This window comes from Schistocerca nitens, chromosome 6 (genome assembly GCF_023898315.1).
Source record: "Schistocerca nitens isolate TAMUIC-IGC-003100 chromosome 6, iqSchNite1.1, whole genome shotgun sequence".
Lineage (NCBI taxonomy): Eukaryota > Metazoa > Arthropoda > Insecta > Orthoptera > Acrididae > Schistocerca > Schistocerca nitens.
In genome coordinates, this window is record NC_064619.1 from 572,780,025 (window position 1) to 572,798,181 (window position 18,157).

The following is an 18,157-nucleotide window of genomic DNA, read 5'->3' on the forward strand; positions in this document are numbered from 1 at the left end:
TAGGTTATCCCACGCCACACCTATGTCATTAAGACCACATGAAACATCTCATTAACTCGAACGGCGACAGCCGGTCGCTGCCTCGGCAGTAAAGCTTCACGCCTCCTAGGGGCAAGTGCATCGAGTTTTAACAGTGGTGTTAGCCACAATTTGTGTCAGTCTTAACGAGTGGGTGTTTTGACTGACAAGTAACTGTCTGTCATATTTCCGAGCACGGTTGAATGCCAGTGCAGCATTCCGACAACCTTCCAGTACCTTCAAGAGCTCGAGGTCAAATTCCGAGTGACAGTGAAATAAGTAGTACTGAAGAAATCACAGATGATGATTCTTTATATCACTGCACAAGTGAGTCATCGCCACATTTGTTAACGCAGGCAGATTTAAATGATTTAGTACGTGATCTAGGACTAAGTAAACAAAAGGCACAGCTGCTTGGTTCAAGATTACAAGAGTATAACCTACTGCACCAAAGTACTAAAATCAGTGTGTTCAGGCACAGAGAACATGCCTTTATTTCTCATTTTTCAACTGACGAAGCACTGACATTTTGCAATGACGTTGCTGGCCTGATGAAAGTGCTGAACTTCACTTATATTTCACAGGAGTGGAGACTTTTCATAGATGCATCGAGAAAAAGTCTGAAGGGTGTTTTGCTCCATAACGGAAATAAAATACCCTCTGTTCCAGTAGCTTACGCTAGTTTGACAAAAGCGAATAACGAATTCGTACAAAGGATGCTAAATTCATTAAAATACAATGAACACAAATGGAAAATATGTGCAGATTTCAGGGTAATTGCTGTGGTACTGGGAATGCAACAAGGCTACACAAAGTATGCCTGTTTTCTTTGCGAGTGGGATAGTAGAGACCGAAATTCTCACTACCTGAAAAAGAAATGGCCTAGGCGAAGATGCAAAGTTGGCGAAAAGAATGTACAACATGAAAGTCTGGTAGCTCCTGAATATATACTACTTCCATCACTTCACATCAAACTTGGCCTGATGAAACAATTCGTGACGTCCATGGATCCAACATGCTGTGGGTTTGCATATCTAGCTACCAAATTCCCTCGTCTTTCAGCTGCAGAAATAAAGGAAGGTGTATTTGTGGGCCCACAAATCAGGGAGCTGCAGAAAGATGCAAATTTTGAAGCATGTTTAACTGATAAAGAAAAAACCGCATAGGACTGTTTCAAGATGGTGTCGGAAAACTTCCTCGGAAGAAGAAGAGCTACTAACTACAAAGCAATGGTAAAGGATATGATCAAAGCATATCAGGATTTGGGGTGCAATATGTCTTTGAAGGTACATATGATGGACTCTCATCTGGACTACTTCACAGAGAGTTGTAGTGACGTATCGAATGAACATGGGGAAAGATTCCATAAAGACATTTCTACCATAGAAAGGCGCTATGAAGGGAAGTGGGTACCTTCTATGTTAGTAGATTATAGCGGGAATATCATTCGAGAGAAGAAAGATTCACAATACAAGAGAAAAAAGTGATGTGCATTACAAAGCAGTGGCTCATTGTTTGACGATTTTCTGTAATTTCTCATGTCAAATAAATGCTTCAAAGTGTATACACAAAGGTTACGGTGTTATATGTTAGATCCCACCCTCCATTAATGTGATGAACTTATAACATCATAAAGATGTGCATTTGTTTGTCGAATTTCACCTCACGTTTGCTGCACTATATCAGAAACTGAAAAGAGAAATAAAATTGCGATTACTCATAAACTATCCCTGACAGAAAAAAACCAATAACAGTTTTCAATTCAGCACTCAAAATACAACTAGGATCACAATATTTTTTATCAGAAATAGAAAAAAAGGTTTTTTTGTAGAACAGTGTAATCTGTGAAGGAATATTATCATACTCCGTCCTTTGTAAACATGTCTTTTTTTACAGTTTCTACGTCCTTGAGGATGGATGTATGGTACGAAGGAAAGATGTATCTTTTTATTTGCCTGCCTATATACCTGCTGCCTGAAGAGAACGCCCGCCTCCTCGAGGGCGCGGGCTAGCATCATGGAGTTCTGGTAGAGGACGTTGTCATCCGCCGTCCCGTGGATCAACAGGAACATCTTGTTGGCGAAGTGGTCAGCAAGTCGCGTGACGTCACTGGCACTGTAACCTGCCTTGTTGTCCTCTGGAGTGGGCAGCCCCATGTATTTCTCCGTATATTTCGCATCTGTCGAAAGACGCAACGTCACCGTGCTTACAGCATATAGCAAGTAGAAGCGACTGCAAATTTTCTATACTTGAGTACCAATACTAATTACACAATATGACGGTAATGGGTTTGGATTTATGACATAAAAGTAATGGACGAGTTCTGCTACACTTTCGGACAAAGAAAGTGAAGCATCCATAAGATATGATCGGATATCAATAAAACTTCGTACACACTCGGGTATGTAAATAATAAGAGTTGCAATTCTCTGTGACAGGTATAACGGCCATCAGCGTGCATTTAGCAATGTTCGAGTTTAGTGTTGTTATTTTTTTGACAGGCAGTGTATTTCGGCATTGAAGTAACGGGCGATGGCAAAAGGAAAGACAAGATAAAGTACAGACCACCAATAAAAATGAAAGTTTTTGTGAAGAAAATTGAGTTATGATATGCAAATTTAAATGTCAGTAAGTCTATTCTGATAAAAAGTAGAGTATAGCCTTATATGGAAGTGAAATATGGATGATTAATGCTAGAAACAAGAAGAGAAAGAAACCTTTGAAATGTTGTGTTATAGAAGCTCTGTGAAGCTTAAGTGTAGATCGAGTAACTAATGAAGATGTACTAAAACGAACTGGAAGAGAAAGTGTATTTTGACGCAAACTGACTACATGAAGGGAGAGAGTAACAGAACACATGATAAGCCATCAACGAACAGTTAGTTTATAAGCGGAGGAAACTGTGAGGGATAAAAACCGTGCATGGAGATCAGAGGTTGATTGTTGACTGCAGTAAGTCAGTTCAAGTAAATGTAGGTTACAGTAATTTTGTACAAATGAAAACTCACTGCGTGGAGCGTTGCATGAAACCAGCTTTCAGACTAAATACCGGAACAACAATATAATACATTTATGCCATACTTCTTTTTTAGGTCTACAACGCAATTACATGATCTCCAGAAAAACTGATCCCTTCTTGTAGCATATTTTTAGGATCAAACCCAAAAATTTTTTCTTGTATGGTGCAGATAACTGGGGTTTTCCGTTTTAACGGAATTTGTATAACAGTATATTGAATACTTATCATACAGCTAGAGACAGACTTCAGAACCGCAGTTTGGAAAAGAAATGTTGCGTACTTAGGAGGTAGTAAAATGAAACATCATGAAAACAGATCCTGTGTATAGGGGATGATTCAGCGAATCCTACCTATAGGTTTTATGCAACCTGTAACGCCTTCAATTGCCATGTGGAAGATTGTCATATTTTCTCGCTTTCTATCTGCAAACTGTTAGTCCTACAGAAAAAATGAACACGAACTTTCTGTAGGGAATTTAATTTAGTTAAATTTTGTACTGGGATACCTTTTCACTGGAGGCTGTATTTTTCGAATTATTGAAGAAAAACGTACAAATGTGACCTCTAAACAGGTTGTTCTTGAATAACTCTAGCTGAAACATATCCCAATGCAAAATTTAATAGTTTCCACAGGGCGAGCGAAAGCATACGAAAATCTCACGCATGGTTCTGAAGGCATTGCGGGTTGCATAAAATCCATAGGTAGGGGCAGCTGAATCCCCTTGTATAAGGTATTATACTCGTAACACGCATGAGAGTCTTTATAGCTGTTACCACAGAAGTCTCTGACAAGGGCCTCACAGAAAATATGAAGCCCCTATACTATATCACAAAGGGACTTCTATCGACTATAGTTACTGCAGAAAATTAATGCTGATGATGCATGTACGAGCATGTAATATACTTCGCTACCCTTCTAGGAGCATTAACCATTCCTTAATACAGGCGAATGGAACTGGCAAGGAAAATAATGTCACATGTACAAGGGCAATATCAACAACGCAGTCACCTGGGTTGACAATGGCACGTTGCGTCGGGAAGGAGCGGATATAGAATATAGATAAGATTCCACGTGAGTTACAAGCGGCGGATTGAAGAACTGTTGCATCAGATCAATTGCAGTTAACTTTTGAGAAAAATTACGGCCATATTAATGCTTAGGAACAATATTAGTACACGATGAAGTTGATTGTTATCTTAAGATCTTTAGCCCATAATTGAGAGCAGGTAGACCTGCTTCCAATATTACATGTTTTACAGTAATATTACACATGTAAAATCTGTAGGAGATATTGCGGGAGAAGCTACAAAGACAATGCCAATATGACCGATACAAGCACTTACAACGTTTGAAATTACAATGAAATGAAAACCCTTAGCTACTTACAGGCGTTGACATACGTCAACGGGGACAGATGAAAATTTGTGCCCCGACCGGGACTCGATCCCGCGATCTCCAGCTTATGTGGCAGACGCTCTATCCACATGATCCAACTGCTATGTAAACGCCTGTAAGCAGCTAAGGGTCTTCATATAATTGTAATTTCATTCTAACGAGCTGCATAGTGACCGATGGTATCTGTTCTTTCGGACATGATACCATCTTCGTATATACACTCCTGGAAATTGAAATAAGAACACCGTGAATTCATTGTCCCAGGAAGGGGAAACTTTATTGGCACATTCCTGGGGTCAGATACATCACATGATCACACTGACAGAACCACAGGCACATAGACACAGGCAACAGAGCATGCACAATGTCGGCACTAGTACAGTGTATATCCACCTTTCGCAGCAATGCAGGCTGCTATTCTCCCATGGAGACGATCGTAGAAATGCTGGATGTAGTCCTGTGGAACGGCTTGCCATGCCATTTCCACCTGGCGCCTCAGTTGGACCAGCGTTCGAGCCGGACGTGCAGACCGCGTGAGACGACGCTTCATCCAGTCCCAAACATGCTCAATGGGGGACAGATCCGGAGATCTTGCTGGCCAGGGTAGTTGACTTACACCTTCTAGAGCACGTTGGGTGGCACGGGATACATGCGGACGTGCATTGTCCTGTTGGAACAGCAAGTTCCCTTGCCGGTCTAGGAATGGTAGAACGATGGGTTCGATGACGGTTTGGATGTACCGTGCACTATTCAGTGTCCCCTCGACGATCACCAGTGGTGTACGGCCAGTGTAGGAGATCGCTCCCCACACCATGATGCCGGGTGTTGACCCTGTGTGCCTCGGTCGTATGCAGTCCTAATTGTGGCGCTCACCTGCACGGCGCCAAACACGCATACGACCATCATTGGCACCAAGGCAGAAGCGACTCTCATCGCTGAAGACGACACGTCTCCATTCGTCCCTCCATTCACGCCTGTCGCGACACCACTGGAGGCGGGCTGCACGATGTTGGGGCGTGAGCGGAAGACGGCCTAACGGTGTGCGGGACCGTAGCCCAGCTTCATGAAGACGGTTGCGAATGGTCCTCGCCGATACCCCAGGAGCAACAGTGTCCCTAATTTGCTGGGAAGTGGCGGTGCGGTCCCCTACGGCACTGCGTAGGATCCTACGGTCTTGGCGTGCATCCGTGCGTCGCTGCGGTCCGGTCCCAGGTCGACGGGCACGTGCACCTTCCGCCGACCACTAGCGACAACATCGATGTACTGTGGAGACCTCACGCCCCACGTGTTGAGCAATTCGGCGGTACGTCCACCCGGCCTCCCGCATGCTCACTATACGCCCTCGCTCAAAGTCCGTCAACTGCACATACGGTTCACGTCCACGCTGTCGCGGCATGCTACCAGTGTTAAAGACTGCGATGGAGCTCCGTATGCCACGGCAAACTGGCTGACACTGACGGCGGCGGTGCACAAATGCTGCGCAGCTAGCGCCATTCGACGGCCAACACCGCGGTTCCTAGTGTGTCCGCTGTGCCGTGCGTGTGATCATTGCTTGTACAGCCCTCTCGCAGTGTCCGGAGCAAGTATGGTGGGTCTGACACACCGGTGTCAATGTGTTCTTTTTTCCATTTCCAGGAGTGTATATAGTTAAGGCTCATCGGCCACTTAACCATCTTCTTCTTCTGTGCGGATGCACAAACAGTGCCTAAAGTTTTACGGGAATCGGCAACGCGCCGCGAGTAATGAGTATAATGGGCGGGGGCACTATGAATGTAGTGCGGGACAATACGTTGAGAATGTTGGGTCCGCGGCAGGCGTGCTAGAGATAAATCCCTGGAGTCGCACTATCCTCTGTGTCCTCGGTGGCTCAGATGGACAGAGCGTCTGCCATGTAAGCAGGAGATCCCGGGTTTGAGTCCCGGTCGGGGGACACATTTTCATCTGTCCCCGTTGACGTATGTCAATTCCTGTAAGCAGCTAAAGGTTTTCATTTCATTGTAATTTCATTCTAACGAGATGCATGGTCACCGATGGTATCTATTCTTTCGGGCATGTCCGAAAGAACAAATACCATCTTCGTATACTTACAACGTTTTCTTTTTACATAGTATTAAGTTCAGGTGATGAAGTGCAATAACAGAAGAGAAAATGCTAGTGAAACGCGAGTAACATCCACGACTATCCCCTGGCACCTCTTCCCCTGACAAAGCTACTTACCGTAGTACAACCAGTCGGCGACGGGGGCCACCGAGGCGCCGCACCTGAAGACGCCCTCGTGGTCGCGCGCCAGAGCCATGGCCGTCACGTAGCCGCCGTAGCTCCAGCCCCAGATGGCGACGCGCGAGCTGTCGATGAAGCGGTACTTCTCCGTTATCCGCCTGCGTAAAAGGAATACAAAAAGGTGTCGGCTGTGCAACACTCTACTTGGTATCGTGTATTTTGTATGTTTGTCAGTAGACAAAGACGCAATGAATTCGAGACCAAGGATATCCTGGGTTTCGCGTCTCCGCCACAAACGGCGTTAACTACGCCACGTGACCCACCTGTGAAGCAATTCGAGCACATGGGCAACTACGAAGACAGCTGGACAGGTTGTTATGTGTGTCGGTGTAGATATTTTTTGGTGGTTGAGGACAGCATATTGAACAACATTACATCAGTAATTACACTACTGGCCACTAAAAGTCGTACACCAAGAAGATATGCAGATGATAAACGGATATTCATTGGACAAATATATTATAATAGAACTGACATGTGATTACATTTTCACGCAATTTGGGTGCATAGATCCTGAGAAATCAGTACCCAGAACATCCAACTCTGGCCGTTATGACGGCCTTGATACGCCTGGGCATTGAGTCAAACAGAGCTTGGATGGCGTGTACAGCTGCCCATGCAGCTTCAACACGATACCACAATTCATTAAGTGTAGTGACTGGCGTATTGTGACGAGGTAGTTGCTCGGCCACCATTGACCAGACGTTTTCAATTGGGGAGAGATCTCGAGAATGTGCTGGCCAGGGCAGCAGTCGAACATTTTCTGTATCCAGAAAGGCCCGTACAGGACCTGCAACATGCGGTCGTGCATTATCCTGCTGAAATGTAGGGTTTCGCAGGGATCGAATGAAGGATAGAGCCACGGGTCGTAACACATCTGAAATGTAACGTCCACTGTTCAAAGTATTGTCAATGCGAACAAGAGGTGACCGAGACGTGTAAACCAGTGGCACCCCATACCATCACGCCGGGTGATACGCCAGTATGGCGATGACGAATACACGCTTCCAATGTGCGTTCACCGCGATGTCGCCAAACACGGATGCGACCATCATGATGCTGTAAACAGAACCTGGATTCTTCCGAAAAAATGACGTTTTGCCATTCGTGCACCCAGGTTCGTCGTTGAGTACACCATCGCAGGCGCTCCTGTCTGTGATGCAGCGTCAAGGGTAACCGCAGCCATAGTCTCCTAGCTGATAGTCCGTGCTGCTGCAAACGTCGTCGAACTGTTCGTGCAGATGGTTGTTGTCTTGCAAACGTCCCCATCTGTTGACTCAGGGATCGAGACGCGGTACCACGATCCGTTACAGCCATGCGGATAAGACGCCTGTCATCTCGACTGGTAGTGACACGTGGCCGGTGGGATCCGGCACGGCGTTCCGTATTACCCTCCTGAACCCACCGATTCCATATTCTGCTAACAGTCATTGTATCTCGACCAACGCGAGCAGCGATGTCGCGATACGATAAACCGCAATGGCGATAGGCTACAATCCGACCTTTATCAATGTCGGAAACGTGATGGTACGCATTTCTCCTCCTTACACGAGGCGTCACAATAACGTTTTACCAGGCAACGCCGGTCAACTGCTGTTTGTGTATGAGAAATCGGTTGGAAACTTTCCTAATATCAGCACCTTGTAGGTGTCGCCACCGGCGCCAACCTTGAGTGAATGCTCTAGAAAGCTAATCATTTGCATATCACAACATCTTCTTCCTGTCGGTTAAATTTCGTGTCTGTAGCAAGTCGTCTTGGTGTTACAATTATAATGGCCAGTAGTGTACTTCATTTGCAGACTAATGACTATTGCTGTTAAGGTTAAGGTTAGTATGTTTTTAGGTTGTTTCATACTTACAAGTACGCGTGGTATAAGCAAGCCATGAATGTTTATTTTCCCCTGGGCAGCACGTCAGGTACTGAAGTGTGGGCACATGGATGCAAAACGGTTGGTCTAAACTGACAGGGGTAGTCCACTTAGTGATGTAGTTATGACCATGCAAAAAACATCAGATAGTAAATTGTGTGATGTGTTAGCTGGAATTCTGTTAGTTGTAGAGAAAAAAAGCAACTAACACACTTCAAGTGGATATGTATTGAGGTACTTATACCCATAGTTGCCTGTATAACTGGCCACAGTGCGTCTGTAGGTCAGTTCCTCTTTGACCAGCCACCTCAAGCAGATGGTCGTCAGCCGCGTTACACCACCCTCTTCTCGCCATCACTCCCACCGTCAATATCGCTTCTCTCTGCTCCCCTACATTTTTCCGAATTCGTCATCTCGCACTACTCTACTGCCTTAGGACTTTGACCCAATCAGTAGGGCACAACTGCAGGCGATAAGACGTGAGTGCACTAGTGAATAAAATTCCACAAGTCACTTGTGGAAGCTACTTCTCTAAATTTTTGATGTGGAAACACACCCAGCAAGTCTACTTCCAGAACTACACTAGTGTTCAAAATTAAATCAAGAAACCACTATTTCCCCGCCCTGTGGCTAATTCACGATATAATCATACAAACTGTTAATCAGATGTGATTCTTGAGTTTCTCCCGGCGTATTTGATAATCAAAATATCCACGGGTGTACTGCCGGTCTACAGTGTCCAACGGGCACAATATTTCGGCGATCATACATGTCGCCATCATCAGGTGAACTGGCGGACTGAGCTCCTGTGAACGTGCCGGCACGGAGATCCGTACACTATGGCTGCTCAGGGGGAACTGGGTTCGGTCGCGGCGGCGGCAAATTTAAATACCCTCCGCCCGCGGCGCGCTCACTCCGCCGTCCGCGCCCCGCGCCACGGTCGCGCGGTGGAACATATTGCGATGGCGTCTGAGATGACGTCGGTGTGATGGCTCTGTCCGCCGTGGTCGTCACAACTATACATTTGCTCGATTTACTCTTGATTAACCCAATCGCTGGTTCCCAAGCCTTGCTAAGATTATAGCCACAGTCACGATTTATGAGGTCGTCATTGGTGCGAATTTCGATGGCCTCTCTAACAACGCTGTCCCAGTATCTCGACGTCTGTACCAGAATCCTCGTGCGTTCATACTCCATAGCGTGATTTTCCGACAAACAATGTTCAGCGACCGCCGACTTGCTCGGATACATCAGTCGAGTGTGCCTCTGGTGTTCACGGCATCGATCCTCGACGGTACGCATCGTCTGACCAATATACGACTTGCCACATTGACACGGAATCTGGTACACGCCGGCCTTCCTCAAACCGAGGTCATCATTGGCGCTCCCCACCAGTGCACGAGTTTTATTCGGAGGACAAAACACAGTTCCGACCCGGTGTTTCTTCAAAATGCGGGCTATCTTCCCCGAGAGTGCGCCTGTATATGGGATAAACGCAGTGCCTACCTCCTCCCTCGTGATTTCATCCATATCCACAGGTTGTGCTGTAGTGGGTGGGCGGAGAGCACGTTGAATCTGCCACTCTGAGTACCCAACGTGCTGTTTGGTACGGGTATCGTGAGAAAAACAGCCTAAATTGTGGTCCTTCTCCGCGATTGGCTGCGGCGTTCGGAAGGTGCACCCCAAAATGTTGATCTTCTATTATTAATATTAGTTCAACTAAAGAGCATATTTACTGGCATTACATATTTAAAGCATGTCTCAACAGCATGCTATCATTCCTTATTTCACAAGCACTAATAACCAGCAGAATAATAAATAACTGCAAAACGAAAAAGCAGACGATGCACTTCGGTGATCTTCGGATCGTCCCTAACTTAGATGGTGGGCGAAGTGGTTCGGCTGTAAGATCAGAGCTAGTTCGGCTGTCTCGGAGGACGGGCAAGTTGTCCGCCGCGGTATCAGTTCAGACTTAATTTTCAATGTCTAGTTTTTAAATGTAAGAGCTGGTTCGGAAGTCTGGGAGCAGAGACATGTTGTCTGCCTCGGTGTCAGTTAAGACTTAATTTGCAATGTCTAGTTGACAACAGTGTGATTGTAATTACAGAAATACACAGTTAGTTTTATTGTTGAACAATGGAAAGTATTTGTGACTCTGAAGTGGAATGTAATTGTGCAGTTTCCCGTGTTCTAGCAATAAAAAGCGAGTGGTATCCCGTATAAACAAACTGACCGGAAAATTAACCATTCCTAAAACAACATTTCCTTGCTAAGAGTTTCTTACAGCCTCAAGATCACGGATTCACGACCTACATGATATTTTCTGCCCAAGGGGCATCAACTATCGAAGACTGCAGGTTGATGAACTTTTATTAGAACTTATGCATTCCACTTGGGCGTTAGAAGCTAATAGGCACCTCGCACGTACTGCAATCTTAGTACAAATGAGATCAGTGACACGTTATCTGTGGTAACACGGAGGAGGTATGAAGAAAAGAAATACTTTTGAGGGAAGGAATTTATCATGCACACATATATATCACCTCTCTCTCTCTCTCTCTCTCTCTCCCTCTCTCTCTTTCAACTTGCCGTAATGGCACAGAGAAGATGTCTCTCTGTGGTGGTGGGCCATAGAAAGAATGGGAGCAGGTCAGTCGCAAAATGATGTGGTCCGATGGTTTAGTGTGAATCGTTCTGTTGTTTCTCGGATGTGGCGACACTTTATTGAGACCATATCGGTGTCCCAAAGATCAGGGCCGTGCCGATAACGTGTGACTTCAGAAGAGAGAACCGTCATTTGGCTGTAAGGGCACCAGAGTACCGCCTTAGTACTGCAGGGCAACTGGTACGTGAGCACACAGCATGCTCTGCACGTGTTGTATCGATGCAAACGGTGTGCAGAAAGCTTCAGCAGAGTGGTCTTTATTGGCAGGGACCTGCTGTATGTCTACCGCTGATGCATCTTCATAGAAGGAAACGTATGGGTGGAGTCATCAACATCAAAGATATTCAAACGAATGAGAGCAGTAGCTTAGGGTGCACAATTAATCAGGCATTAGTAGCGGTATTACTTCATATTATCAGGCAGTATAGGACTAAAGAAAGATGACGAGAGACTAGGAATAAGACCGTAATGATTCCAACGTCAAGGGGTGATGGTACCAAGACGAAATTAAGCCACAATTAATCATCAAGGTACCACAGATCCCTTAGTTACACTAGAGTAGCTGAATTCCTCGACAAATGTTTGACTGAACCGATTAAGAACGACTGCGCCTTACCGAGAAGTCTGCAACGCTGGTTGAAGGGTGCTCTACATGTGCAGGATCAGCGGGCGATGGCGGCCGATTTCAAGTAATGCAGCAAAACCAGCTAAAGAGCCTCCAAACTTTTGGAGTGTGTAGATCGAGGCTGAAGAGTCGTTCAAGAGTAAAGCCAGGAATAACATCTATTTGTAATAGCAGAGGTACGTGGTGCATACTTTCAAACAATTGGAGAACTGTGTTATCCAATTTTTGTGCAACGAAGGTGTGGCGGTAAGTGAAAGTTTCGTCGAAACAAACCGCGAACTTCAAATGTAGTGCTGTGTTCATGGGACGTGAGTGAACTACAGAGTATGAACGGTCTTCTCGGTCCTATGCAGGAGCCCCTGAAGCCGAAACAATTTTTCGTGTGGACGTTGTAATGAAACTGGTCTGATTACATCATGTACTACATACCAAGCGTAATTTCGATACAAGCTGTTTTATCTGGTATTTTGTGATATCCTTTTTTAACTGCCAAAAACCTTCTATATATTTATAATAAAAAATTGTCTTGATTATTTTGATGAATGTAAATGTCAGAGAGGTACATAAGCCTGAAGTAATTTGGTAATCTTTGACCAATGTGTGTTCGTGTTTAACAATCTATGGACTATCAGTGGGTAATGTTAGAGAGTTGCTTGCAGTCGAAAGAAGTTGCGTATGACCGCATAAAGTTGGGCGAGTGTTTCCCAGTACGTCTAAATAACGAAGCTCAAAACCATATTTTTCTAACTGTTAAACACAAAGATAAAGTGATATTTAAAATTTGTGGAATGATTTCAAGAATATGTCAACAAAGACGAAATTGAAACATGTTCATTGTTTTGAGTATAACAGATACAACAAGTCAAACCCGTGAACTCCGGAAAATCCAAATATTTTGTCAATATTCTATAGGAAAGCGAGAAAGAAGACCCCTACATGCGAATCGCGAGAAACAACGAAGAGGAATTTTACCAGATAAGTACCAATTATTTTGATCAATGTACATATCTAAACTTTCCACGCTATTTCTTCAGTGTGCTCTTACGAAGGACGAAGTATATGTCCTAAAAATCAGGAGGGACAGAATTTAAATAATTAATTTGAACCATTAATTGTCATGTGGGAGGTCACAACTTGCAGGTGATGGAGAAACGCCAATTAATTGTACTTGCGTAGTGAACTGCTGTTAACATAAGCACGGGATCCATGCTTGCACTGCTGGGTGGAGTAAGAAAATGAGTCCTCTCCTACTGCCACCATATCCTCTAGAACTATAGAACTAGTCTGCAGTCTTGCGAAGAATACGATCCGAAGCAGCAATGCGTCAACCGTCGTGCTCTCAGAGCAAAACATAAATAACGGTTGATGTTTTTGCTGCTGCTAATAAAAGTCACTTGTCAACCAGACTGGTACTGGTCTGTCGATGTGACGCCACTGCGATGATATGTGCATCAGTTTCACTGATTTTATGTGCGGTCAGCTTCTCGTTTGTAAGGTTTCTAATTTAAACAGACTAGATTAGATTTACTTTCATTCCAATTGATCCGTAGTGAGGAGGTCCTCCAGGATGTACAACAGGTCAGAAAAACAATAATACGGGACAAATATTTACAAATGAAACAAATAAGCTAATGTACCTTCCACAGGTCCCAAGTGGAATGATCGTCATTTTTTTTAATGAACACTATATGAAAGAATTATTTTACGAACACTAACGCACTGAATTTAAAATAAAAAAAGTTTTTTATTTATAAGGTAATAAACATGTAATAGAACTACTATAATACTTATTCACAATGAACACTTTACTGCACTGAAATGGTGCGGAAGTTAGATTGTCTGAGGGTGAATTTGTAATACATCCGAAACCGCTACAGGTCTGATTTAAATAAACTTTTTTAAAACCATACCTGTGCCTGGTTGTTGTTTAAATGATAAACCGTACGACTGAACTACAAGATGCAGAAAGGACGTATTCAATAAAAGTAAGAATTTTCATTACACTTCACTATAAAAACTTCATAGATAGTTTGAAGGACAAAGCGTTATAATTATTGTAGCACAGCCACGTTGCTCAGTGTGTCAACTTTCGACAATACAGCTTCTGATTTGATCACATGAGGTCTTTCCTCCAGAAAAAAAGTCTGATGTGAACGCAGGGAATCGAACCCCAGATTTCCGCAACATTAGGCGCAAGTGCTAAACACTAGAACATTAGTATCTCTGTCGCATTAACTGTAAGTACTGTGACGTTATAAGACTGTAGAAAAGCTATATGTCAAGTCGAAAAATTGTGTAATGACTTCTGGACGAGAGATACTTCGACGGACGGGAAAACTAAATATTATCATTCTCTCGACATCATCGTCCTCGATTGTGGCACCATACAACGTACCGACACTCCAAGCTGAGGAAGATAGCGACATCACTGGGAAATGCAGTTCTACAGAAATTGCCGGCGAAGCTTCGTGAACAACAAAGGGGAGATGTGGTGTGCGTCCCGCTTCTGTTCTTCAGTGTCGCCGTAGAAACGAAAACAAAATCGAGTTACGTGATTGGTCTTAGCAGATGAGCGAAGCATCCTCGACGTGCGCTCTTTAAGTATATCGAATTTTCCCTGGCAGAATGGACCACAGGAATGGTGGCAAGGAGCGTACAAAACCGCTACCCTTGGTAGAGCAACCAAAGTGATGCAAAAATGGTTCAAATGGCTCTGAGCACTATGGGACTCAACTGCTGAGGTCATTAGTCCCCTAGAACTTAGAACTAGTTAAACCTAACTAACCTAAGGACATCACAAACATCCATGCCCGAGGCAGGATTCGAACCTGCGACCGTAGCGGTCTTCGGTTCCAGACTGCAGCGCCTTTAACCGCACGGCCACTTCGGCCGGCCAAAGTGATGCGGTCGACCGATAACACGCTCAATAGCCTAATTTTCAGGTACGTAGAAAAACAGTACTAACGAAGTAAAATTGTATTGCCTGATTTGTTTCCCTTCACAACAAACAGTATCCACACAAAGAGATCCCAACTTACTCTGCAGTTTATAGAAGTTGCTTAGTACCACTTTCAGATTATTTATCTATCACTCAACTCGAATAGCATATGCGAAAAATGTACATCTAAATCTTTCTGTGCGAGCTCTTACTTCTGTTAGTTTAGATCGATGGTTTTCTCCTTCATAGGTGGGATTCAACAAAATATTTTGTCTTTCGGAGGAGAAAGTTCGAAATTCAAATTTCGTGAAAAGATCTCACCGCGATAAAAAAAACACCTTTCTCAGTAATATACTCTTGTCTTGACCTGCTAAATTCCTTTGTCACAATCCTTTTTACCCATTTCACTTCAACATCAGGTAGCTGTGTGTTACGAAGAGCTAACATTAGATTTGATGAACAGACTTAAAAAATCAAATTTAGAGTAATACAATAGCGTACAATAAAACAGTTACTAACACTTAACGTAAAATATGAGTAATATAATTATGTAGCTTTGCCCAGGTATTCCACGAAAACAAAAACAATGCATCGACAGAATGTGCGCTGCATCATACGAGCTGCGCGATTGCAAGAATGTCAATCCACAACAAACCACGCGTGACATGAGCGTCCATGGTTGCGTATCATGGAAATGAAATAATTCGGAAGAAAGCGCTGCTGCACGAAAAAGTATTAATAATTGGTTTATTGTACATAAATCTCACAGAAGTGTTATACTTAAATGCAATAACTACAGCTGTGTCACATTGTGTAGTAGCCTGTGTGTACTGTTCAGTATCATTCAGTTAGTGCTGTCATTATTGTTTTTTGTATGATCCCCTATTTAAGATGTCTTTTCTTCTCCCGACCTCAACCTATTCAACACGATTAGTTGCGGTTTATGCTATTAATACTGTAGTAATATGTTTTCTACTGCAAATGTACTAATTGTACTTTTAGTAAGCACTTTTTTACTCACGATAACGTTTACCGTAAAGTAATAACGTGTTTCATAATGTAGTATTTACAGGCTTTAATTATAATACTTATAGTGGGAATAATTGGTTCATATTAACATAATACGAGAAATAATGCAATATACGACACTCACTTCAGCGATCTGGCGCCCGAATATGTTTATTTCGTGAAGCACCGCACGACGAGAGCAAGTTTGGTCCCTGACGCTGTTAAGATATTACTTGACTAGATCTCATGCATCCGTGAGGTCTCTGCCTCAACTTAAGCGTCAACACAATAACTCTAAACATAGTTTCTTTTTTTTATATAAAAGTCTGTTCATCCATTTTAATGGTAGTTCTGTATGCCACAGTCGTTTATGATGAGGCTGTTAAAACGAAACGCGTAATTAGGAGTACAATTAGATAAATTTATCGACAAATACAAGAGTGAACCTAACATGGTCGCAGACCCAATGAAAGTTTTGGTGTCCAAGGTAATGAAAGACACTTTTGTTTTAATGATTTCCGCCACAACTTTATTATCGTATCAGTGACACTCTCCTCTCTACTTCGTGATAATACGAGCTGTCTTTCACTGAACTTATCTGATGTCCTCCGTCAATGTTGTCTGGTAAGAACACCACACCACGCAGCAATACTTCAGAAGTGAGTGGACGAATGTAGTGTTGTTAGTCTCTTTAGCAGATTTCTTGTACGTTACAAATGTTCCGCTAATAAAGTGCAGTCTTTGGTTAGCCTTTGTCACAACATTTTCTTTTGCTGTATAAGTTGACCAAAATTGTAATCTTTGTGTGTGTAGCTGAATCGAAAATCTTTAAATATGTGTGTACGATTTATCGTGTAACCATGTTATTTTAGAAGTCATGTGAGAAACCATACATCTTTTATAGTGCAGGGTCAACTGACACTATACCCTATACTCAGATATTTTGTCTAATTCATTTTGTTACTCTTTCTGCTGATGTATTTTGATGATTTTACCAGACTGTAAATGGCATATTCTGTCACTACTATAAGCAGGCTGTTTACAGTGTCTTCTAAGTCGTTTCTACAGACTAAGAACAGGGTATGGCCTATAACGCTTCCTTGGAGACAACCATGTACGCTGGTGGAAAAAGTCACTGGATATCTCCTAAATCGTGTAGAAACTTCTTTCGCCCGGTGAAGTGCAGCAACTCGACGTGGCTTGGTCTCAACAAGTCGCTGGAGGGAGAGACCAGAATATTAGTGTTTAACGTCCCGTCGACTATGAAGTCGTTAAAGACGGAGCACAAGCTCGGATTAGGGATGGAGGGAGAAGGAGTTCGGCATTTGCCCTTAAAAGCGATTTAGGGAAATCACGGAAAACAAATCGTTGGAAGAAGATTAGTGTTTAACGTCCTGTCGACTATGAAGTCGTTAAAGACGGAGCACAAGCTCAGATTAGGGATGGAGGGAGAAGGAGTTCGGCATTTGCCCTTAAAAGCGATTTAGGGAAATCACGGAAAACAAATCGTTGGAAGAAGATTAGTGTTTAACGTCCAGTCGACTATGAAGTCGTTAAAGACGGAGCACAAGCTCGGATTAGGGATGGAGGGAGAAGGAGTTCGGCATTTGCCCTTAAAAGCGATTTAGGGAAATCACGGAAATCAAATCGTTGGAAGAAGATTAGTGTTTAACGTCCAGTCGACTATGAAGTCGTTAAAGACGGAGCACAAGCTCGGATTAGGGATGGAGGGAGAAGGAGTTCGGCATTTGCCCTTAAAAGCGATTTAGGGAAATCACGGAAAACAAACCGTTGGAAGAAGATTAGTGTTTAACGTCCCGTCGACTATGAAGTCGTTAAAGACGGAGCACAAGCTCGGATTAGGGATGGAGGGAGAAGGAGTTCGGCATTTGCCCTTAAAAGCGATTTAGGGAAATCACGGAAAACAAATCGTTGGAAGAAGATTAGTGTTTAACGTCCCGTCGACTATGAAGTCGTTAAAGACGGATCACAAGCTCGAATTAGGGAAGGAGGGAGAAGGAGTTCGGCATTTGCCCTTAAAAGCGATTTAGGGAAATCACTGAAAACAAATCGTTGGAAGAAGATTAGTGTTTAACGTTCCATCGACTATGAAGTCGTTAAAGACGGAGCACAAGCTCGGATTAGGGATGGAGGGAGAAGGAGTTCGGCATTTGCCCTTAAAAGCGATTTAGGGAAATCACAGAAAACAAATCGTTGGAAGAAGATTAGTGTTTAACGTCCAGTCGACTATGAAGTCGTTAAAGACGGAGCACAAGCTCGGATTAGGGATGGAGGGAGAAGGAGTTCGGCATTTGCCCTTAAAAGCGATTTAGGGAAATCA

At 43.6% G+C, this 18,157-nt stretch overlaps 1 protein-coding gene across 1 annotated transcript in view; it reads right to left on the bottom strand.

The window, feature by feature from the left end:
* The window catches only part of LOC126262528 (venom dipeptidyl peptidase 4-like), a 272,420-nt gene that overhangs the window by 33,975 nt on the left and 220,288 nt on the right, over nt 1–18,157 (bottom strand). The window contains exons 14-15 of the mRNA XM_049959201.1: nt 6,650–6,810; nt 1,986–2,197 (exon numbers count right to left, since the gene is read on the bottom strand). Coding sequence (XP_049815158.1) covers nt 1,986–2,197; nt 6,650–6,810 — 373 coding nt within the window. The remainder of the gene's footprint in view (nt 1–1,985; nt 2,198–6,649; nt 6,811–18,157) is intronic.